The sequence below is a fragment of the Anas acuta genome, chromosome 2 (genome assembly GCF_963932015.1).
Source record: "Anas acuta chromosome 2, bAnaAcu1.1, whole genome shotgun sequence".
Lineage (NCBI taxonomy): Eukaryota > Metazoa > Chordata > Aves > Anseriformes > Anatidae > Anas > Anas acuta.
The window spans coordinates 60,174,410-60,198,474 of record NC_088980.1 but is presented as its reverse complement, the minus strand read 5'-3'; the positions used below and the strand labels follow the sequence as shown (position 1 = coordinate 60,198,474).

Sequence of the window (24,065 nt, the reverse complement as noted above, 5' to 3'; positions counted from 1 at the left end):
AAAGGGTAATATACGTAAAGTCACCATCTCCCAAAGTAAGAAAAAACAACGATAGACCCCACAGCGTTTGGGCACAGAATTCACATCCCTCACACTATTTTTGTGAATGCAGCTCGGGCAAGGAGCATAGCATGAGAACCTTAAGCAAAGCTTTTCTCTTAAGATTGATATAAATGAGGGTAGCCGTATTTCCACAGCAGCATCACAATCTTGAATAGCTGTCTTCCTGCAGCTCCATCCTCACCACCTCTGTGCAGGTGGGGCAGGACAGGCAGCGTGCCTCGCACCACTGCCACCTATTAGGCAGCTGAAATCTCCGTTTCCACACAAAAGCGTGAAAAGCAGAGAGACCTCAGGAGTTGAGCGTCTCCTGCCTGAAGGAGCTGGCACAACTGCACAACTTACAGGCATCAGGCCACAGCCCAAGGGGACATGCTGCAGGCTCCCTGCTCCTGGCTCTCATGGACCAAATTCCCACTGCCTGATGCCCCCCACACAGCAAATTGGCTTCAGACTTAAGGAGGGGTATAAAGAGCAGAAATGTTTTTCAAGGCCTTTTCAGAAAAAAAAAAAAAAAGTATCTTTGATAAATAGGTAGGCAAAATTTAATTTCCTGAATCTTTACAGAGCACTTTGTTGTCACCATTATACAAGTAAATACACTCCTTTTGGAGGAAGGGAGAAAAGAGGAGTGGTTTCTACCACACGGCTCAAAGGTTTTATTTGTTGGTTTTATGTATCAATAAAATCAAATTACAGGCGTCAAGGGACATTTATTTCAATGCTAAATACCTTATGTTAAGATGTCAATTAAAGTTTTCCTGAAGAGGAAAGTTCCTCAGCAAAAAATGAATGCATTAAAAATGAGTATACTATTCCCCAGAGGACAGAATATAAAACAACCTGTCAAGTAATCAAAGATAACCAAAGAGAATGTGTTAACTCCCTGATGTTTTTTTCTGTTCAGCATCAGGTGAATGTAAGCTCTTTTACCACCTGACAGAGCCCTGTTCTATTAATTCCCTGCCTCCCTCTTTCCATACCACTTCTATCAGCACTAGAAAGCTTCATAAACTGGTGGCTGACAAAGACACACACTGACTATGCATTCTTTTAAGGGCAACACCAGCTCCAACCAGCCTGCAAAAGCTGCCAAACATGCACGCTATTTACAAAACAAAAACCACAGCTATTCCTGGAAACATACTGAACTGTTTATGAAAATTTAGATGTATGGACCACAAGTGTTTTACATTCAGTTTAATGTATCTGCAGGTGAGGACTGTTTACCCTTAATTAGAGAAGGCAACAGGAAAATTCCATGAATTCAAGAAACTGGTCCAAATCAAACTTCCCAAATTTTAACTGAAAATATGCCATGTGATGCATCATACTTGTAGAGCCTGGAAACATCTGTACTCTGAAAAATCAGAATCACATCCTACGCCAATAAAACGTCATAATGTGCATGTAAAATAGCAAACTCCTCAAAGAGAAGACTTTGATTACACAGATACGAGTATATAAAAAAAAGAAAGTGGAAGCTCTTCTCTATTCAGAACCCTCCTGAATTACTACAAAAGACCAACGTATACAATGTATATTATAGAAGACCAGTATTAAGGTCTAACTTCTGCTCCCACTTCAACAAAATAAAATGAATGTAAACGAATGTAGAAAGGCTACCCTAGGAAATACAAATGATTTTTTTTTTCCAGGCTGGAAGGCCAGAAGTATTTTGATTCTGAAGCTCTACTTGTTGCAACATGTTTTTAACATAGTTAGTGCATTACGTTTTTTCCTGGAATCTCAATTAAGAGTGTGGTACAATACAATGCATGAAGAGAAAGAAAAAGATGAATTCTTTGTTCTAGGTGTTAAAAAATCACAGATACAAGCCTTCTGAGCTGTTTTTAAAAGCTGCTTAGAGATAGTTCTTTACGCTGGGACTGCTTACCTTTTTCCCTCCTGTTACAAATTGCTTGAAGTGAGATCTTACAAAATGAGGATGAACAGCAACAATCTGAGTATAAACAGGAGAAAAAAGATGATTATGACTCAAATAAGAGTTTAAAAGGTACATTGTATCTTTTTTTTTTTTTTACTGGATAGATCTTTGCCAAATATCAAACATTACAGCTGAGTTCTGCCTCTAAAGTAGAGACCAGTTCTTTCAGACATCTCAGTCTGTTTCTTAGTCCCACTCATTTTTCTTAGAACAAAAAGAAAATTCTCCATATTGTAGGGCACGTGACATGCAAGATGCTGAGGGACACAATAGGCAGAACAACCACTTTTTTCCATATCAGGCAGCAGAATAAGGTCCATTATAAGCACTGCAAACATTCCTCCAAGTGAGTCTTCTTTGGGACCTACCTAGAGGACAAGGCTTGACATTGCCACACAACTATCTTGTGTGTTGTTACACAGCTTAAATAGCCTCCTTACTTTGCCCCACCAACCACCAGGCTCACGTTCCAACTGATAGCTGGGTCTGGCGTGTTGAATCACAGTGCCAAAAAAAGGGCTTTTGTGTTACATGTCAAGAGATACAGCTGTAAGAGCAGTACAACAGTAGGAGCCAAGTGAGTTGCATCCAATGTGCGTGAAAACTTCATGAGCTCATTCTTTTTCTCCCCTCCAAGTGTGGAAGCAAACATGGAAGAACCCAAGCAGCAAAACACAGTAACTTGCACACACCACCTTTTCTCCCATAAGAAATGCTTCTTGCTAAGAAAGCTAGATCCTCCCATATGTCTAATAGAGGCATTTTTTCAACAGCCAGCCAGCCACTTATCTCTACCAGAGTAAAACTGAATTCTTCCCTCCACAGAGAGTACATCAGCATCGCCACCCATTGCTCTATCCTGGGATAGGCTTAACGGATATGAAGTGGTTGCAAAATATTGACCTCACAGTTAGCAGAACCCTCGGAATTTATATCACACATCTACAAAGACAGAAATGTGTTGAGACAGGTAACAGCTGAAACAGGACAATTTCTCTTTCACTTTGCCTTTTGTATTTGAAAAACTCAATAATACTTCTTACAAAACCTAGATCAGCTTTCTTCCTGCCTAACCAGATCAAAAGCTTTTATATTGAGATAGATAACTATTTTCTAGTGACTTGAATAACATTACAAGGAAGCAGTATTCCTCTCTCATTTAGATTCAATGTGACCTTTCTGTTATTAAAGACAACAACAACACAATTACTAAAGATTAAAACAAGCACTTACTTTAATAGGACAGTCAAACGTTTCATGAAACTCTTCCGCTGAATACAATCCAAACACCTGCACCTAATTTGAAAAAAAAAAAAGCAACAAAAATATGTACCCAATAACCACTTGACAATTAAAGGTGAAAGTAAAACACAAGTAGAAGACTAGTGTGAGTGCCAACAGTTACAGCATTTTCCTGAAGTAAAAAGTCATATTTAACTATTCAGTTAATTGAGACATCTTCGACTTCTATTTTGGCTTATCTCTAAATATTTTCAGCAGTGCAAAAGGACTTATTTGAATCTTTTTTTTTTTTCCCCTAAACAGAAACACAGAAATGACAAGTTCCTTTTGCTTTAGGCTGATCAAATCTGTTTAACAGATACTGATCTAGGTAAGGTATGAGCAACATAATAACATTCAGGGGAAGATAAATTAAAAACTCTTCCTTTCTGAGAAGGAACCGGAATATTTCTTCCCCTCCAAGCAATACAGGCTTTACATAAGAAAAAAGAAATTTGTGACAATAAAGCAAAACCAGCCTGAAAACCAAGTCCCATATGTTTCTTGGCATCCTCTGCTCCTCCCAGGTGCATTCAGTGCTACTTTGTTTTATTCCATGACCACTGGGAACGTCTCTCTCTGAAGATTGTTCCCTTCTCATCTATGTTGATGTCTTAGTACATTTAACAGTCAGCACTGGAGCTGTAACCATAGGCCATCAGAATATCTATCAGAATTAATTCTTCTCAAGAAGGCTCAACATGAATAAAAAAGTGTCTTTGTACTGTCAAGAGAATTAACGGATTTTTAAATGTTTTCTTCTCTTTATTTACAGAATTGGTATGGAGGTATAAAGTATATATATTAAAAAAAAAATAGACTTAGATGCTACGACCCCAGAATAGGGTTTCTTCAAGCTTTTTGCAGGTGCAACGTTCTTTTGGTCTAGTGTCTTGTCAAGCAACACTCCGTTCCTTTCCCTGATTCTCACACGAAATGGTGACAGCTGATTTCCTCCAGAGCTCAGGAGTAAAGCAGGGCTGAAGACTGATGGCTAGGGATTAGTAATTGATATACTAATTATTATTTCCACAGGGATAATAAATGGTTTGCTTTTACATGATGATTTTAAGAGGTTTGCACCCACTGCCAGAAGCCTCAGCAGGGATGGAAGCTGCTGGCGGGAGAAGGGAGGGAAAACAGCATCCCGGGAAGCAAGTCCATGGAAAACTGTATCTGACAGCAAATCCACTTTAGAAGGCTCCTGGACAGGCTTGGTTATTCAGCCTTAGTTTCTGGGAGAGGTAATCCCTTCAGTAATTCTGCTCTACATGTTCAGCTAGTTGGACTAACTACGTGTTGGACTAACTGCAAGATTTAAATCCTCTTTTAACTCTATTGTGTTCTCTTTCTCTCCAGCCTCACTGCGACTACTTGAGTTGGAAGGGGTGGGAGGACAGCTACAAAAAAAAAAAAAAAAAAAAGGCAAAAATATAAATCAAAAATCACTGGAGAAAGATCTGCAGAACAAAGCCACTAAGTCCCAGTAATGGGACACAGAAATAAAGCTTAATGGCTCTGCGAAAAGATCAATTCAGCTATCAGAGGATGAGAACCCAGATGACCAAGGAGACAGAGTTAAAAATTAGAGCCCAGGTAAACTACAAGAGGAACTAAGCCATCCTCAGATTGGCTCGAAGTTTGGCAGTGGTGGTAAGCTAAAACCACCCCACAGCACCTCATCTCCCTTTCAAGCTCGTCTCCTGGATACATTTCCGAAGCAGCATTATCAGCTCTGTCCATTACTCATTAGTGACTATACAGTCTCTAACAACATGCTTTACAAATACTGCAGCATGCGCTGCGTGGGGCTGAGCTACTGCTCTAAAGGATTGGAAAATCAATATTTGGAGACAGTCAGATGCATCGCAAAGCTGTGATTATGTAAGCCAACCAAAGGGTTATGTTTGAGTTGGGCCTGGCTGTGAGCCTAGAAAACCTTCAGGCTGATGTCTAGAGGATTTTGTTTTCTGTGTTTTTGTTTTCATCAGTTGGCACAGTGTACCCAGTGCAACAGACTAAACAAAATAAGGTGCAGAGGAAAGAGAAAATACAAGGAAAGGAAGGAGGAAGAAAACTAATAAAAATGGTTAACATGCAAGTCTAGAAATTCCAGGAAAGCAAGATTCTCAAAAATATCTCTCCAATTAAAAACAATTAATATTGACATTGGTGCCTTCAACATTTTCCTAATAATGAATTGAATGCAGCAATAAGATGTTTCTTTAAGAGTTTGAAAACAAAATGAAGCCAGTTAACTAAAGAGGAAAAAACAACTCAGCATAAAATACATGTTATCATGTTTACTCTAGGGACACCATATAACAGTTTATTACTTCTTAATGTCTTTTATTCTTCAGAGAGAAAGTGATTCTTTTGATATTACAAAGCTATATTGGATTTATCTATTTCTACTTTCTATCCCCACTCAGCTCATGACGTTTTTAGGTAGCTGGAAAAAGGATTTCATGATGAGAGCCTGCTGTATTTTGCCAGCCCTCTCCAATTTTAAATACCCAGGATTCACCACTCCTGCGGATCCGACTGAGCTGGTTTTTTTTTTTTTTTTTTTTTTGCTTCCACATGGTGGAAGAAGCAGCCAACCTTTTGGTGGTTAAAACACAAAACACACACATAATCTATCTGAGCCACGTTTTTTTTTTGAAAAATGTGGAATTCAATACTTCATAAATCTTAATGTAAAGTTTGCTGTAGTAAACGTGACACTAAAACATGTAAACACATGAGGTTTCAATATTCTTTATGCATCTTTGTATAAGAAGCTCAAGGTCAATGAAGATACAAATTATATTACCATTCTGTAATGACATAGGAGAACTTTTGCAAAACATGGAGTCAGACCAAGGTCCTTCAAGAGAAGTATACAAGCAAATATCTAACCTAAAAAAAAAAAAAATACCACAGCTCTGAAGCTGCAAGCGTGCTTCCCCTTCTATTTGTTCCAGTGCCAGCACTTTCCTCTTATACCCTCATATTTCAACACCTGGCCCATACCGAAATGGTGGTGGTGGGGGGGTGACTTCTGTTGCTTTCCATGGAGATGTTGATCAGCTGCAGAGAATCCACTGGCAAGGAACATTTTCAAAGAAAAAAACTTGAAGTATGGAAAACCTGTAAGTGACTCACAAAAGCAACTGGGAGTGTATGACATGCATGTGCCAGGTGTTGATATTGCATCTGGATACTGCCTGACAAGAAAACGATTAGAGAATTGCACTGTGCTGCTATGCCAACCTCAGTCAACATTGTTAGTCTAGATGTAATTTGAGTGTGGAAAGAAAAAAGCAGTAAAATGAAATGCAGAATACAGCAGAACAGATACAAGAAAAAGGCTTCAAGCCTTCCTTTGAGAGGCAAACGGTTTCCATCTCCCTCATGTTGGATTCACTCTGATATGGGAAAATGTACTCCCTGCCTACTGCAAGAAGCTTTTGCAGTGGCCTGTGGGACACATCTTCAGTGATTTGTAGAAAATACATACATCAACCTAGTTAGCTCAAAATGCACAGCTGTTATCATATCCTTCTTGTTTGTTTGAAACACGTTTAACAAAATTAACTTGTTTCTTTTCCTCCCCCTTCCCTCCCTCCAAGCAGTTCATTATTTCTGCTTATTTATTTGAGTTAATGATAATCTTGCAACCACTTGAACAAGCATTTAACTTCTTACAATACAAGCACACTCACCGAGGTAAGGAAAGAGAGATACATAGAAGGTGAAGTTACACTTTTCCTATGACCAAGAACGTTGAAGTGCTATATTATCTAGCCAGGAATTTCTGCCTTTTTATTATACAGCAGCACAACATACTGGTACGTGCTTTCACCCACTCCTTGGGTGGATTCTTTTATAAAAACACACATTTCTGAGTAAAGTCAGAAGTTTAACTTCTAAAACACCCAGATCTTTTAAGTCTTTAGTGTACAGTATGGTGAGGTTGCAATGCCCCTGGACTTCATGAACACAAGCGTGGTTCATATTGCACTTGTTACTCCAACCCTGTGTCAAAAGCATTATCTGAATTAGCTTTAGCAACAAAGTTTAGGTTGTCTTGTATAGCGCACAGTGTCACCTACTGGACCCACAATACCTATTTCACTAAATGAAGGCAGATTCATCATTTAAAGTAATAAAATTTTGTCCTTTTCAAATACAGCCACATCAGAACAGGGATAATGAATTTCTGAATATTTCTGCAATCAAATATATAATTTAAGATTAATGTATTATATTAAAAAAAAAAAAGCGTGGCTTGTAGCCTTACTGCAACATATACATTTCAAGTCAATAATTCATGATCATATCTAAGGAGTCCTTACAGCAAGTGCTCATTCCCCCTCACCATTCAAAACACCCCAACCACCAACGCAAGCTCAACATTTTTTATTACTGTGCACAATTACTGACCCTTCCCTTATCTTGCTAAGACAATTAGGATACTGTTGCCGTGTTTCTCACAGGCTGTAAAATTCTACAACCCACTTTGATAGGCACTAGTATCCCAATTACTGTGTCAAGATACTGACATCAAGAGATCTCTGAGAAACAAAAGGCTTGGATACATAAAGTGGCTCTCTGCCTGTTGCAGAAAAAAAACACCTGTTTGGAAGGGAAAAAATCCAAGTTCATACAGTCTAAAGGGGTTGTTTCCCCATTTTACCTATTGCAAGATTAAATTTTAGTTTTCATTTATACATCTTACACTGAATAGGATAAATCCATTAGGATCACCAACACTCCTCCTCCCCCCAGATCTACTCTATAAGAAATGTTCTACTCAGGAAGTCAGGTGGAAATTAAGAAATGATTTAAATTATTTTTAATGCACTGCATTTGTATATGAACATCATATTCAAAACAGAAGCTTAAAAACACCCTGTGCATTAGAATTTTATCATTGCAAACCAACATTAGAAAAGACTGCCATCGACTTAAAAACAAAAAAGACATTCTTATAAGTGGAAAATCAATCACCAAAACCACTAAATGTCACAGCTCAACATTCCAGAGAAGCACTGATAATTGTTAGTTATACACTGCACAAATGATGTATGTCCTCAGTCAAGGAAGTAGGTGCCAGTTTTTTAGGAAACTGTACATATATTGATTTTACATTTATTTAATGTGGCTGTTGTAAGACACTTTATTCTTCTGATAAACTATGATTGCTTATCAAAAGATTCTATAATTCAAGAGAAACATTCATAACGTGTGTGAAAATGAAAACCACCAGCCCACAGAAATCATGCCCACAAAATCCAATTTTGTGGATTTATAGCAGAAAGGCATTAAACTACTGTCTTGCAGGAACAGCAGACTAGTCACTGAAGTATAACTGGCACAGCAGTAATGATTAAGGTGACGTGTCCTCCTGCCACAGCTGTTAATCAGCTTAATACCAGTTACATTATTGACATTCTTGTAATTACTTTTCCTACAGCACATTTGTGCAAAATATATTTGACTTTAATTTTGAGTATTCAAGGCGAGCCCAGTTCTCAAAATGGATGGTCAAAGTTGTGCTAAATGCAGGAATTAACCCCACACGTATCACAATTATCACAGGTTTAACACGGAGGGCTGCCTTTTTCCTTGTTAGATACACAAATGGGTTAGTTGTACCTTGCCATCTTCTGAGCAAACACCCATGTGTTCTCCACTTTCATCCAGACTGATCTGATTTATCTTCACCGGGCTCTAGAGAAAGAAAAGAAAAAAGACTTTTAAAGTTACATTTAAAGTTGCAGCAGCAATCATATGCTTTAATGACCTCTACACTTTCTGAGATTTATGTATGAAAGGTTGTACGATGTTAAGTTGCACAAATCCAAAAATCACAGAATAGGTCTGTTTCCAATAATGCCAAAACACAGCCTTCTTTCCAGCCTTTTGCCTGACCCAGAAACCTGACGTTTTTTGTAGCTACACGTGCCTCAGAGGCCTAGAGCCCTCACAAAGGGCCAGGCTCCCAGGACTGGAGCACCTGAGCCTGTGCACCACGGCTATTCATTAAGAACCTCTCCTGCTCTCAAAACTCAGCATAAAACATGCTGACAACACAGGCATCAAAGCAACTGAAAATTCTTCTAGTTTGGTCTGATGGCTGTACTGGTAATTATTTCTTCCTGCAAATCCCTTCTCTGGCTTTCATTTTTGCCTCTAATAGTGTTTTCAGAAGCTAGTATTAGAAGGTATTGAAGTGCAACATAGTTGTACTCAGAGAAATATTGAGAAAAGCCTCAAGACTGCATCAATTTAATAAATTTTCATTTTTCCTATCCATTTAAGATATTCTTTTACTTCTATCCTGCAGGGTTAGACAGTTGTTACTGTTTACTTTAGCTTAAACATCTGTCCTTAAGTACTGAGGACAAACATAACATTATTTGGGTAATGCTGTGCATATCCCCTCATGTATAAAAAAAAAAAAAAACAACTTTCAATTATATTAAATATCAAGAACCTTCTTATGTACTATGAACCTGATTTCACCCTCCGTAATATATCATCATTTCAAGCATCACTGAAGGATCCTTACCCAAGTCAATCTCTCTTAGATATTTAAGAATAACTTTTCAAACCCTTACAAAGTTTTGAACAGATGGCACCATGAAACAGATCACCTCTGTGATTCTGAGCATCTTAAAAGAGCAATTCATCATAGGTTTGTATGAAAAGAAAGCATCACTGGAAGAGTGCTAGAGTCATGGGGTCACATTAGATGCTACAGATGTGTGCCTAAAATACCACAAGTCCTTATAGACGCTATGGCAGGTGGAATTACACCACCATTAAAAGTTTTATGAAAACATGTTGTTCAGATGAACATCCTATAGGGGATAAAACTCAGGTCTTCTCAGAGTCTTTGCAAAACTTTTTGCCTTTTCTTTCACACAAACACAAAATGTAACTCAGGGAAATGAAGTTTTCCTCACCTCCACCTTGGGAAAAAACAAACAAACAAACAAACAACCACAGAACACTAGCATTTGCATAAATTATGTTTTCATTCTCTAAAATCTTCTTTCTAATCAAGGTTGAACAACTGCATGCTGCATTGCAGCTGGGGAAAGGATGCTGCCTTTGCTCTTCTGTTTCCTTGCATGCAGAAGACATCACTCTTGGTCATCAGGGAGCGCTGCATGGAAATACCGCGGCTGCTGCCTATCACAACATGGGCTTTCCACTCTGTGTCGCCTGCCAAAAAGCGCACTGCCAAGGAAGCCATCAAGCCAACTTCCCTTGATTTATGTGCTCCAGCTGTATTTTCATCTGCCGCAGGGTGGATATGCTGACTCGCTGCGTTTGAAAGCCAGAAGTGAGCACGGCCCTGGTCGTGCAGACAGCTGGTGCTTGTTCCTCCTGCCACAGCTGGGGCATCCACTGAGGGGCACAGCTCACGTCCACTGGCCTGCTGGTGTGGTCAGTGGCCTCACGAAAGCTCTGATTCTCAGATGCTACACCAACACCTGGCTAATACCTTGGAAATGCCTTTCTAAATTTCTGGATGGGGGGGGGTGGGGGGGGGGAAGGGAGGGGGGAAGACAGGCACCCACAAAAAAAACAGCATGCATCTCAGTGGTATCTAAGTTGCCGTTGCGACAACTTCCTCACAGAGGTTCTCATCTTTTACTACTCTGCAACTGGAAAGGCAGAAAGTCCACCCTGAAATAGCACTACCCAGACACAGGGCCATACGCTAAGTTCCTGTGTTCAGTCAGCCCCACTCTTCTCATCTCTCCAGCACCTAAAACCTGCTGTCAGCGCTTGCAGGACAGCAAGAACAGATTTAGCAGCATTCCTTCAAGGGGCAAGAAAGCCCAAGACGAAAAGAAACAAAAGACAGGCCAGAAGAGCCAACAGCTCAGCCTGTAGGTCCACACTGTTCCCACCGTGCTGGTAAATGGCTTGGATAAAGTTTGATGCTCAAAAAACAAAGTGCAGTAAGCAGGCAAGGAAGGCTGTGTTAATTATCTATAAAAGATGAGGCTGAAGAGCAGGATGATGGACTTGATCCATCACACTGCTGTTTGGAGGCTGCACAGCACACTTTGGAGATTAAATGTGTGATTGTGCTCAGGTAACCAAATGGTGTCTAGCAAGGCAAAACTTCACCACATACATTATTTCACATTATGTGCATTTTTCACATTGAAAATTGCACACAATACTTCAGAAATGTTTGTTAAGTAGAAATTTGTTAGGAAGAAATCAAGTAGATGTGGTATTTCATGACACTGTATATAACTGGCAACTTGTTTCAAGCCTTCTGAATGCCAAATACTTCTATCATTTATTTTTAACTTTTACTTTTTTCACTTCCTTCCCAGCATTTTTTCTCTGTTGTCTGTACTGTACGCAGAGGACACTCAGGGAAGACAAATTCATCTAAAAGCAGAGCTGCTCACTTACAAAGACTTTTAGCTAATTTCCAACAGAAGACACTATGCTAGATGATATACATGAAGTAAAGCAATCATGGAGTATTTTTTTTCCATAGCTCATGCTGAATTGGCACTGTTGGTTACCAGCCTGTTTGCTGACTTTACCAGTCAGAACTTGCCATGCAGCTCAGAAAGTGATGATAGACCACAAACTCAATAACAGTCAAGTCTGAATATTAAATGCATTTTACAGTAAAGTTCTAGCAAGGTGAAGAACTCCAGTGCCAGGAACTTCTAGTTTGGCATTGAGTAACAATCAAAGCTATAATTTCCAGAATTATATTCCACAGTAAAGCCATTTAATATATGTACATAAAGCTATCCCGAAAATCAGAAATAAGAGACCACCAATAAAATTAGCGTGCTATCTAAATCCAAGGTGTTTCTCCTAGAATCATCTATTCAGATTAGTTATTTTTATAAATACATGTCTGCATGCCAGCCAGCAAAGGTACTTACCATTTCAAAATTAGTCATACTTATATCCTATCAACAGCTTGTGGATAATTTTGAGATTTCAGAAAAAAGAAGCACAGACAATTTTGTGGCTTTCCCTCCCCTTCCTTTTTCTAATATAGTTATTTTATTTATATATTAAATATATATGTATGATATTAAATATATATATATAGTGTGCGTATATATATATAAATTAAATGTTACTAAAAAACATTTTTTTAAACTTTATTCCAACTGTCCCAACTGAAGAGTTTAATTTGTTTGTCAAAAGGAATAGGTTTGTTTTTTAAAGCATAAGCACCCCTCCTGCAGCATCTACCTGCACAGGTTGACAAAATTAGAAGAATAGCTGAAGGTCAGAGAGGACACAGAGCCACTAACCCACTGCCATCTGGAAGACTGATCATTTGATACAGTCTGAACTAGGAAATGCTCTGGGGTTTGGTCAGTTAGCTGTTTTAAACTTTTTTTTTTTTTTTGAGGGACAGAAGTAAAGGGGGAGGAAAAACCTCCAAATTTATAGGCATCATATTAAAAAAAAAAAAAAGAAAAAAAAATAATTGCAACAGTAAGGTCAAAAAGTGTTAATCCAAAACTTAAGAAAACCCTACTCACATATTACTCAATAATAAATATGAACTGATCTCAAATCCTATGCCATAAAAACCTGGGCACCTGTGTATAGAATTCTGAGTTGCTAACAATTATTTAGTTAGCACTACTTTGGGCAATATTTTTTTTTAACCTAATCAGGACCACTATCTTTAGGCCAACCAAGGGAAATAAAAAAAAGTGGGGGGGGGGGAGAAAGAAAGGAAAAAAAGAAAGAAAAAAGCACAAGCAAACCAAAAAACCACCACCAACTTCTTTTAGTCACAAGGATACTTACAGGACTGAATAAGTAGCAGTAACACACACAGTATCTATAAATCGAAATGATTCAAGTCTGGCAATAAGGAGGATCCTGCTAGTTAGGAAGGGAGATACACTGAACTGATTAACCTGAGAACAGTGTCTGAATTTCATAAAGTATGGAAGTTCTGGCAAAGGAGGAAGAAATGTCTTCAGCTAAATTTCCATTAGCTGCAGTTTTCTTTCTGATGGAGACATGTTTGGAATTCTCGACAACGTAAGTAAGTTTGACTGTTCAAAATCAATAATGTCAAGCTGACACTACAGAACAAAAAAATGTTACCTTAATGGAAGAAAGAAAAGTTTATGGAGAAGGAAAAAGAGCTAGCAGGGATCTTGCTCAAACAGATCTAAATACAGGCTTTTGGAAAACTCTAAATTTAAAGGAAAGGAAAATCGAGCATCTACCAACAAATGTACCTCATGCACTAATCAATTACCTAATGTAAAAATGCTTGAAATAAACGCACTTAGTATGGATTATGTCAGCTCTTCAATTAGGACTAAATTCACAGCCACTCAGAAAGCTTCTTTTAATTGTGTTCTTTGTGGCAACTCCTTCTCCCCTGACACTCATCATCAACCCACCTTATACTATCAGTCCCCCAACGGTGAACCTGAGAAATCAATCTGCTAATGTATAATTTGTAAAGCTCCTCTGACTAACAAATGGATAATTGATTCTTTCACAAATGCTGCATCCCAATGGATATGAACTGGATGAACAAGAAACATAAGACTGGATTTCATTCCAATTCTGTGAGAAATGCAATATTTACAAGCTAGGAATCTAAACGTTTTAATAGGTGCCTGTGACTTCATGCCTTTTAGCCATGGTTAGCAGGCAAGCAACAAACACATTAAGAGTGTGAAAAGCAAAGCACTGTTCGATCATGCTGCAAAGCTCGTTCTACTTCAGGAGGTTCCCAACGCTAACACAAGCCGTTTATGCAGCATTTTCATCCACTCTTTAAGAAGAATTTTCAAGAACTTTCCCTAAATTAATCCAAAGATTCTTAATTATCCACCTATGCACATGCATGCATATACATGTATACTTACCCACAGGACACAATCATCTCTCTTTTTTGCTGCGTTACATTGTTATCTACCTAATCATTCTGTAGCTGCTCTTCATACTACAGGAAAACTATATAAACTAGAGTTTAAACTGTAATAAGAAAATTAAACAAACCTGTCTCCTAAAAGTTCCCCTTTTACACTTACCCATGTGTTTCCATCTGCACAACATTCACATAAACATGTACAACTGTAGTGTTCAGCAATACAACCCCACTTTTTAAAAAGTTAATCCACAGGAATATGAGCTACTACCTTTTTGTTTGTACTGTTTCCACCATTAATATGGTGGAAATACTTCTTCCCAATGGAAGCGATTATTTCTACCATGGAGGTCTGGTGTCAAATGCTGATTTGTAAACAAACTGCCTTAGCTATTGTCATATTTAAGCAAAGATGCTCTCTATATATGAGCCTTGCACTGGCAGGATAAGGAACTTGCTCTAAATAAAGCCTCAACTCTTCAGCTTTTGCACCCATATATTAGATGTTCTATACACCACTGAATAATGAAAAACAATGTTGTTAAACTACTGGGAAAAAAAAAAAAAAGAGAGAGAACTCAGCAAGTACTGAACGTTCTTTCTCCAGGGGTGTCTTTCCAATTTGAAATGACAACCTCAGCCCACCTAGAAGAAAGCCTAATTTAACTAACTGGCCAAAAAAGAACTTCTACTTTTTAAGGCCTTTTCATTTTGTGAAGTGAGAGGAGGTGACAGAAAATATAGCAAACAGTTGAAGACACTGTCAATATTTAAAAAATATTATGGTGCTGTACTGACTTATGCATGGTTTGCGTATTTGTTGAGTCTTACTAACACAATAGAGTGAAAAAAAATCCACAAAAGCAAATTTTGATGCTATATCATGGATTATATACAACATCATATAAGTACATATACATATATACATAATATATATGTATATATGCACATCTGAGAAATGTAGCAAAACGAAGGTTTAAATTGAAAAGGCAGCTTTAAAAGTTACAGAACAAGCTGTTTGCCACTGTCTCCAATAGAAATAGCATATTCTGACTTTACAATATGAATTTTCATTTGATGAAAAAGTACTAATATCCACACCAAAGAGGTTTTGTTCAGCAATACCGGTAGTATTCTGGTAAGTGAGGATTCCTGCTCCAGTGCTTTTCCTATAACACTCTTGAATCTGTCATTCTCCAAATGAAAAATGGGAGATTATATTGGTTAGACGAAAAGGGAGGGGGGAAGGCTGGGGAGAGTGACAAGGTCTGGGACACAGAACAATAACAACATTAACTTTTATTTTGTCTGCGGGAAGGCAAACCTTGCCTACAAAACAGAAAGATCTCAAAAGCTTGTCAGAATGTAAGGGAATATGAGGACAAGGAATCTCTAATATACGGTCTAAGAAAGTGAGAAAGAGCAAAAAGCCTACAGTGATTTCAATATTTTCCACATCAGTGAATCCCTTAATCTTGTTTGTCAACTACAGGGACTAAGCAAAAATACATCCAAAGAGAAAAATTAACAAGGGATCTCCCTAAACCTGTAGTAGTTGCTAGATAATCAGAATGCTCGTCTAGGAATGACCAAGCTATGATTGAAAACAAATCTATATTGAAAGCCTATACCTCCTCCTAGCCGCATTTAACTGTTAGCTAATTCCTGACACATCCAAAACAGAATCTCATTTCTCTTAAAACACTGGAGTGTAAAGCTGTGTCCTTCTGGGAGCTTTGTGCCACGGCAAACAAATTATTCCCTTTCCCTCCTCTCCCCAGGTCCCCTTCACCATCCACTGCATAACTGCAAGGCCTCAAAGATGAAATGTCCTAAGCGTGCCTCTACTTCACTGTTGCTATCTATTACGCTATTACGGGGAGGGCTGAAGTAAGGGCTGATGTTGGGGAGCCAAGTAAGGGCTGCAAGTGATAACTATGTATATGTGCCTCAGAAAATGCAGCACATGGTGGGAGAAGACTATTCCATGCCACCTGGAATCACCTCACTGATTTCTCTAACTGCTTTCTTTTCAGAATGGCTCCCCGGCTCCCCAAGCACTGCGAACTTGGAGAACTCATCACGGAACATCAGTTTCCACACAGGCTACCGTGTTATAAATTGAGCCTTGGAGAACAATACCAAAAAAACGTATATAGAACTCTGAGGATCAAACTTAGTGGGGCACTTTCACAGGCTGTTTTTAATAGAAAAACACCAGCACTGTCATTAACACACTTAACAGGATTTTGTAGAATTTAGAAGTGGGAAGTTTGAGATTTTCCTCCATTTCTTGATAAACCACAGTTGAAAGAAGTGACTGATGGGAGAGGCCAACCAGGTCATACAGTGCATGTTCTTGTCAGGACAGGTTTTCTTTAGAGATTATTTTATTGGTACTTTGACCAAACAACTTTTAAAGAAGCAAGGACGCTCTTGACTATCCTTTTCAGGGGTCATTCATTGTTTTGCCAGCATCACTTCCAGGAAGGTTTTCACTACAGCCATGACAATCCCTCTCCCTGACATAACACAGGACAGAGGACATGACCACAGGGTGCCCAGCATCCCTGCTTTTCCATATGCCCATTACAAGGCTATTATCCTCGCCACAGCTACACAGTTTTCATCCTTCTATCAGCTCCTGCAATGAAAAACTGCAATATTTTTTTCCCAGTTATTTTAGCTTGCCAACCATTCTGCTATAGATGATGATCCCAGTCCAGTATCTACCGCAACCAGTGAAAAGATCTCCCATATGAATGAAGAACTCCCTTTCCTGGCTGAAAAAAAGACATAGCTAGTCACATCCTTGGCATTGTTGAATATTACACTGGGTGATCAATGCTGAAGTTCAGCCAATAGCTAAAACTGAAGTGACATTTTTCCATGTTGATAACATCCAGTTATCAACACTTGCACAGAGCTGTCCGCAAGAATAAATACATTTCTTGACTACTGAAAGTATTCTGTTCTCTTTGGACACCAAGTCAGAAACTTCTTTTATTTGCAACTGTGTCATTTGAGCAAGTCTCACAAACCTGGCAGAGAGATCCTCAACAATGGTCAATTTCAGGTTTTGGATTCTTGACAGGATCCTAAAAAATCTGCAAATCAAAAAGATGGGGGGAGAGGGAGGAGAGTACTCACACAAGTAGAAACCATTAATCTTGAAGTGCACTGTAACTTACTGTAAGTGGCAAATCACATGCACTATTCTTACTGTGGCAGTAATACAGGGAAAGCTAAATGTGAAGATGAATTGATCCTGTGCAACTTCCACAAGGCATTTGCATATAAAGAGGCTCTATTTCAATAACAGAAAGTGTAGACATCCTTGCTTATAATAAACTTTATTTAATGTAGATCCAAAAATGCAAGCAGATCCATTCATTCTTCCATCTTTATACTGCTCACATTTCAAAGCTCCTATCTTCAAGAACTGCCAAGGCCTGTAGCAATTACAGAGTTCTGTTCTGAGTCAGGGTTGCAATGCTAAACACAAAACCAGCAGATTTCTAACATTTCTTAATCTTTTACTTATTTCTCTGTGCCACAGGACTGTGAGTGGAACTAGCTTCCTCAGCAGTGTCACAATAGAGATGATCAGCTTTTAAGTAGCTACTTTTGTCAACAAGCAATATGAGGATATTAACACCCAAGACCAGTGAAATCTGGACTGTCCATATTTAGCATTGCATCAGGAGGGCAACAAAAACTACTATACACTGTCATGTCTTTTAAAGCAAGTTGGTCTCATCCTTTAGATGTGCATCTTCATTAGATTTACAAAGTTCATTATCAACAATATCTTACCCCCTATGGGAAAAAAAGGCTTAGTTTTGCCTTCATGTTTTGTTCATCATATTATGCCCCTGTTATGTCATTCTATGTTTTAAGTAGTGTTGCATTTTTATTGTTAACAGAAACAAAGGGCTGCAGCTCTATCATTAATGTCAACTTATATAAAAAACATTGTCCTCCAGAACTCAGTTGCTTTGGACTTTCTAAGTACGAAAACATTTTCTAATGCAAAGAATATTTTATTAATGCCAGAACTCTGAATAATTCTGACAAGCTAACTGCTATTATTTTTATATGTGCACGCAAGTGCCTGCCTTCGGTGTACACAAAAATGTCATTCAGGTATAATATGTCATTTAACAAAAGGAAAACAGCTCTAGGAATCAGCAGTATACCAGCTTCTTCGAAGGCAAACTTTCCCATATCCTTCCTATGCTTTTAAAGGTTGTAAGGATTTAGAAGACATATCTGTGTAACCTGAAACTTGCTGTTTCATTGCTGATAATAAAAACTCTAGAGCAAGTTGGCCCAGTAGTCCAGCAGCATATCAACAAAGAGGACTTGGGGAGGGTATGAGACAGATGTGGCACAATATGCTTTTGAGATGACTGGAAAAAGGAATAGGAAAAGCACTGAACATATGCCTTTGGTCAGTAAAAATTACCGGGTCAAACTTGGTCAAGTTCCTAGTAGGGCACAGACATCCCCAATGGTTGAGAATCTGAGGTTTCTTCCAAGAGAGAGAACAACCTAGTCTTGCCAGGGACAAAGCCACTGGAAGGAACAGAAAATTATAAATACCCCGTATTAACAATTGTTTGAAATATACTGGCACTCTTCTGAGGGTTTCTTTTAGGTGTCTATTACACTCTAGTAAAATAATACTCTGTTTAAATCTGATAGGAAAAAATAATACTGTGTATGGTTGTTTCTTTAACAGTTATGTGCACGGTTATGTCCTTCAAATTAGAAGCTATGTTTCTGTGTTATTCTTAAAAGCAAATAAACTTTGTTGCTTAATTGTCAAATTATGGTGTGTAGGAAATTTGAAACAACAAAAAAAAAAAGCCATTAAAGTTGCAAAGAAAATAAATTTTCTAAATAACCATAAGATACAAGATGCAGTTTACATTCAAGCGACAAATATTACCAAACCCGGATGGTGAAAGAGTTTGGGAAAAAAATTAAAAAACAACCAAACAAAAAGAACTTTTTTTTGATGATTCTGCATAATGTCACAAGTAATTTTGTTTGAAAATGCCACATGTAAGTATCTTTAGCAGAATTACAGTAGGTCTTCTGTTTGATCTTTCACAAAAATAGATTCAGAGCTCCCGCAAGGTTTGATGAAAAAAAATCAAAAATACATTGAAAACTTTGCCCTTTGGTTGACCAACAGGGTACAGTAAAAGCTATAGAATTAATGTTCTAAATGTCTATCATTCTCCTATAATGCAGTATTTTCCCCTACAATTTTCCAGATATTAAAAAATTTATTTGAGAAAGCCCCCAGAGCAGGATAGAATCCTACTAAATCAACAGAAACTGACTTGTTTGCTATCTCTAGATGACTGACAAAACAGTATTTAGTAACAGCCCTGTACCTCACTAAAGAGTGACATTAACAAACTCGTTCTAAAATCAGTGACACTGAGGAGGGCTTCTAAGGTACCTGAACATAACACCTTAAGTGTTGGTCATGACATACAACTGACAGACAGTAAGATACCCTATCGACTCTGAAGAAAAGTGATGGATATTAAAGAACAAAAAGGAAACTTCTTCCTATGCTTCTATGTCAAGAAAAAAACAAAACAAACAAACAAAAAAAAACCATGCATTTTAAGAGTAATGAAGTTATAGAAAGACATTCAGCCTAAGGATGGGGTTGACATCCTTTTCAAAAGAAGGACAACATAGCTGCTAGTGAAAAGTCAAAGAAGGAAGAAATGACTGCAGTCCCAGAAACAGCTGATAAAGTACACAAGCTTTATAATTTTAATAGAAATTAAATATACAGCATACAGATTACTGTTTGTGACTACACAAGCCTATGTTTGACTTGTACAAGCTAACCTCATTTAAAAACCAAGTGTCTGGACCACGCAAGATCTTCTGTAGCTGAACCTATACTCCCAATTAAACTTTCTACATTACTCTGCATTAAGCTACAGCTATTACAAGTTACAAGCTTGAAAGAATAATTGAAGGTAATACCCATCTTTCCTTCAGTTTTGAGCTTATAAAAATTAACTGTACATGACATGACTGAATATTCCATATTTCACCCAGACACCAAGCAATATATCTATTAATAACAAATACTTTCCACATCAATCTGATCTATTTATTCAAATAAAAATTCAACCAACACTCCATTCAAGGTAAGAGGGATACAGTGGATAAAAGGTGATGTGCAAAACTTCTACAAGAAGCTTTTTGTTTCAACCTTGTTGAGTGAAGTGAATGTCCCACTCTGAGCTGACGCAATCTCACCTTGTGCACTGCATGAGGTTTTTGGTACCACAATATAAGAAGGACATAAAACTATTAGAGAGTGTCTGAAGAAGGGCAACAATAATGGTGAAGGGTCTAGAGGGGAAGACATATGAGGAACAGCTGAGGTCCCTTGGTTTGCTCAGCCCCAAGCAGAGCAGGCTGAGAGGAGGCCTCATGGCGGCCTGCAGCTCCCTCATGAGGGGAGCGGAGGGGCAGGCGCTGAGCTCTGCTCTCTGGGGACAGCGACAGGACCCGAGGGAATGGCATGGAGCTAGGACAAGGGAGGGTCAGGCTGGATATCTGGAAAAGGTTCTTCACAAAGAGGGTGGTCAGGCACTGGAACAGACTCCCCAGGGAAGTGGTCATGGCACCGAGCCTGCTGCAGTTCAAGAAGCATCTGGACAATGCTCTGAGGCATATGTTTTGATTTTAGGTAGTACCATGGGGAGCCAGGATTTGGAGTCAATGATCCTCGTGGGTCCTTTCCAACTCCAAGTATTCTGTGATTTGTCATACAAGAAACTTTTTTATAGACCTACAAAATAACAGCTCTAACGCCACAACAGTACTCAGTCAAGATAACTCACTTCTCATCAAATGACAGACATGTACAGGGTACACTATGACACCTGCTAAGGAAGGGTCCTAATATTCAGTAGCATCACAGTTCCCATTGAAAACACTCCAGATTACAAACAAACTGGAGTGGTTTGTAGGCACAATAACAGGAAAGCATCATAATACACACTTTCCAACCCTTTATAAGATCCAAAATTACAGACCCAAAGGCCATGCGAGTTACTCCCACAACTACTATAAAGAAAACCTCTGGACTCCCACAACTACTGTAGAAAGCTCTGAACTTCCAAATAATCTACAGCTAAAATGAAAATACAGGTAGACAGAAACAGAAGGAAGGCTATTAAATTGGGTGTCGACATCAAAGTCTTCAGAGCAAAACACTGCAGAATGTCACTTTTCTCCAGTTTTCCCACTGGGCTGAGCTAGGGGTTAAACTTAGAGCCCTGAAGCCATAGGACGGCACCACCAACTTGGCTGATAGGTCCCACAGAAGGGAAGGACAAACACACTGCATAAACACACTTTCCTATCAGAACATGAATTTTCTACTTCATTTTATTGGAGCCCACATTTATAGCAGCATGCCTTTTTTTTTTTTTTTAAACAAATAGCAGGATTTCAGCTTCAAATTTAACAGGCACACTGACACACTGCAAATACTAACACAGAGCTACCCAGATCTTTACTCTAAATTCCATTGCTTCATTTCATTTCCCGACTAAGTCTTTTTTCATAGTCTGACAGTGACAACTAAAATGATGTAGTTAAAGTAATAAACAGGGAATTTTAAGTAGCCTGTCAAAATAAGTGACATTTATATCATCTTAGTCTTAAACTCTCATGTAAAGTTCCATTCAAAACAACTTCTTCATTATACAATCAAATGCTAAAAGTTACCTCCCCCATTGAAAGATGCTGCATTATCTCTCTCAACAGTTAGTGGATTTTGCATCAATTCCAGCAACAGCATTCAGTGCTCAGCAACTGCTGCTGCTTCGTTAGAAAATATGGTTTTCTTGTTAGCAATTAAACTCTTTCAAAAGTGTGTCAAGTCAACAGAAACCTCTGACATTTGTTTGCAACTTTCTGAGGTATCGGCAACACCAACAGACCATTGATTCATCTTTAAGCAAGCAACACTCTTGCTCCAGAGGCTGCAAGTGCTGTAACTTTCTTAAGTCTAAGGACAATAACCTTACAACTGAAGGAACTCCCCTTTGAATTTTCAAGGTAGCAGAAAGGACCTGGTGACTTTGGATTTCTGACACTCTGATTAAAAAAAAAAAAAACAAAGAAATGATTAATACTACACAATGGGAAGCAGAAAAAAAGAGTTTGCGGGAAAAAGAAATCTACAAAAAATGGACCTCTACTTAATTGTTTCATTCTCTCTTTCTGAAATTCCAGCACGCTTGAACAGCTCACGAATGTTGCATGCAAAGACTACTACAACTTCTTTGCTCTAATAGAAGCTTTAAAATGCTATTTACATTTGTTTTCTAGGCTCATGCATCATCTTTGAAGCACCTCTGATGCATTAAACATTTAAATCGTCCCCTACTTGTAAAATAGGCTGCATTTCCACTCCTGACAGAGTATCACTGGCACCAGCCAAGACTTCTTACTGTTTTTGCTTTAAGTTTGATGTTTATTAGAAGACCAGAACGGGGACAGGTTTTCTTGCCCTTTAGAAGGTTTTTGATTTGTTACTTAACTAAACATGTTTATACAGCTTTCTTCATACCTACAAGTCCTTAATCCACAACATGTCAGTCGAAGCAATAATTATATTAATAAATTGTAGACAGTCTAAGAGGAAAAGAAAGATGGAAAGGCATTCGGAATTAACATGCTGTGAATCAGTCCTGCATCATCCTTTTCAGTGGCATTAGCAGGCTTTCCTCCCCCTTCCTTGTTGCCTTTTAGTAATAATTTTCAGTACGTTTGACACATTTCATCTCACTCAATGCACTGAACCCTAATACAACAGAACACCAGTTTGTCAAACATACGTTATTTGAGGATGCATATCAGTTAATCTTAGGCGGCTGACATTGTCAAAGACAGCTACACTGGTGAGAGCTAAAAACACACTAAGCAAGGAGTAAAGGAGATCAAGCAAGAATTGCAAGTGTGGCCACTGAGATACCAGCACCACCCAAGGCAACCTCCACAAATTCCTGTCTCGTAATTCTCCCCAAACCAAGAATCTCCCACACAGTTTCAAAACAAACATTTTCACTTCTATTGGTAAGAGGAGTTGCAAACCTGAAAAGACTAGTAGTCCACCTGGTACAGATCCAGCATCAGGTATTTCAAGAGCACGATGAAAGAAAGACTGTTCTGAAGACTTCTTAGCCATTGAGGTTTGTTTCACAGAAGTCTCAGTGAATTTTATGGGTCAAAATAGAGCACACAAATAAATCTTTGCAACACTAGAAAACAGTATTTGTAATTCAACATCAAAACAATGTGGGTATTTTAAGGACATTACAGGATGAAGTTCTAAAAGATTTATTCAAAAAAATAACCAGAGTATTAAGGTAGCAAGAACTTATATGGCTACCAGGCTTTATATTTTAGTGTTTCTTGCAGGATGTATTTTATTTGTTTTTGCTTTTAAATTAATTCAGACTTCAACAGGAAGGTCATCATCCAGAAATTGACCATGTTAGAGATTCTGCAACATACCTGTCAGTTTTCGCTCTCAAAGTTCACAGGAACTGAAGACATGATAAACTAATTATGCTGTAAATCCTCTGAGATCAGTCTCTATTTCTGTGTCACAATTTGGATCAAATCCAAATGTGAGACAATATAAAACAAAACTGACTTCTCATAAAAACAAAATTCATATTTGTTCAACTTCCAAGCCCACTTCAATTATTGAACAAGGTTATTTGAGATTAACAGAGAGAAATGGAAAATTGAGAAGACTAAAACAGAAGTAATATTTTCTACATATATGTAACTTTTTTGGGGGATGAAAGG

The 24,065-nt window shown here is 38.3% G+C and overlaps 1 protein-coding gene across 4 annotated transcripts in view; it reads right to left on the bottom strand.

Moving 5' to 3' along the window:
• The window catches only part of VPS41 (VPS41 subunit of HOPS complex), a 107,622-nt gene that overhangs the window by 59,061 nt on the left and 24,496 nt on the right, over positions 1-24,065 (bottom strand). For all 4 annotated transcript variants that reach the window (XM_068674962.1, XM_068674961.1, XM_068674964.1 and 1 more), the window contains exons 5-7: positions 8,933-9,007; positions 3,242-3,304; positions 1,958-2,023 (exon numbers count right to left, since the gene is read on the bottom strand). In XM_068674962.1, coding sequence (XP_068531063.1) covers positions 1,958-2,023; positions 3,242-3,304; positions 8,933-9,007 — 204 coding nt within the window. The remainder of the gene's footprint in view (positions 1-1,957; positions 2,024-3,241; positions 3,305-8,932; positions 9,008-24,065) is intronic.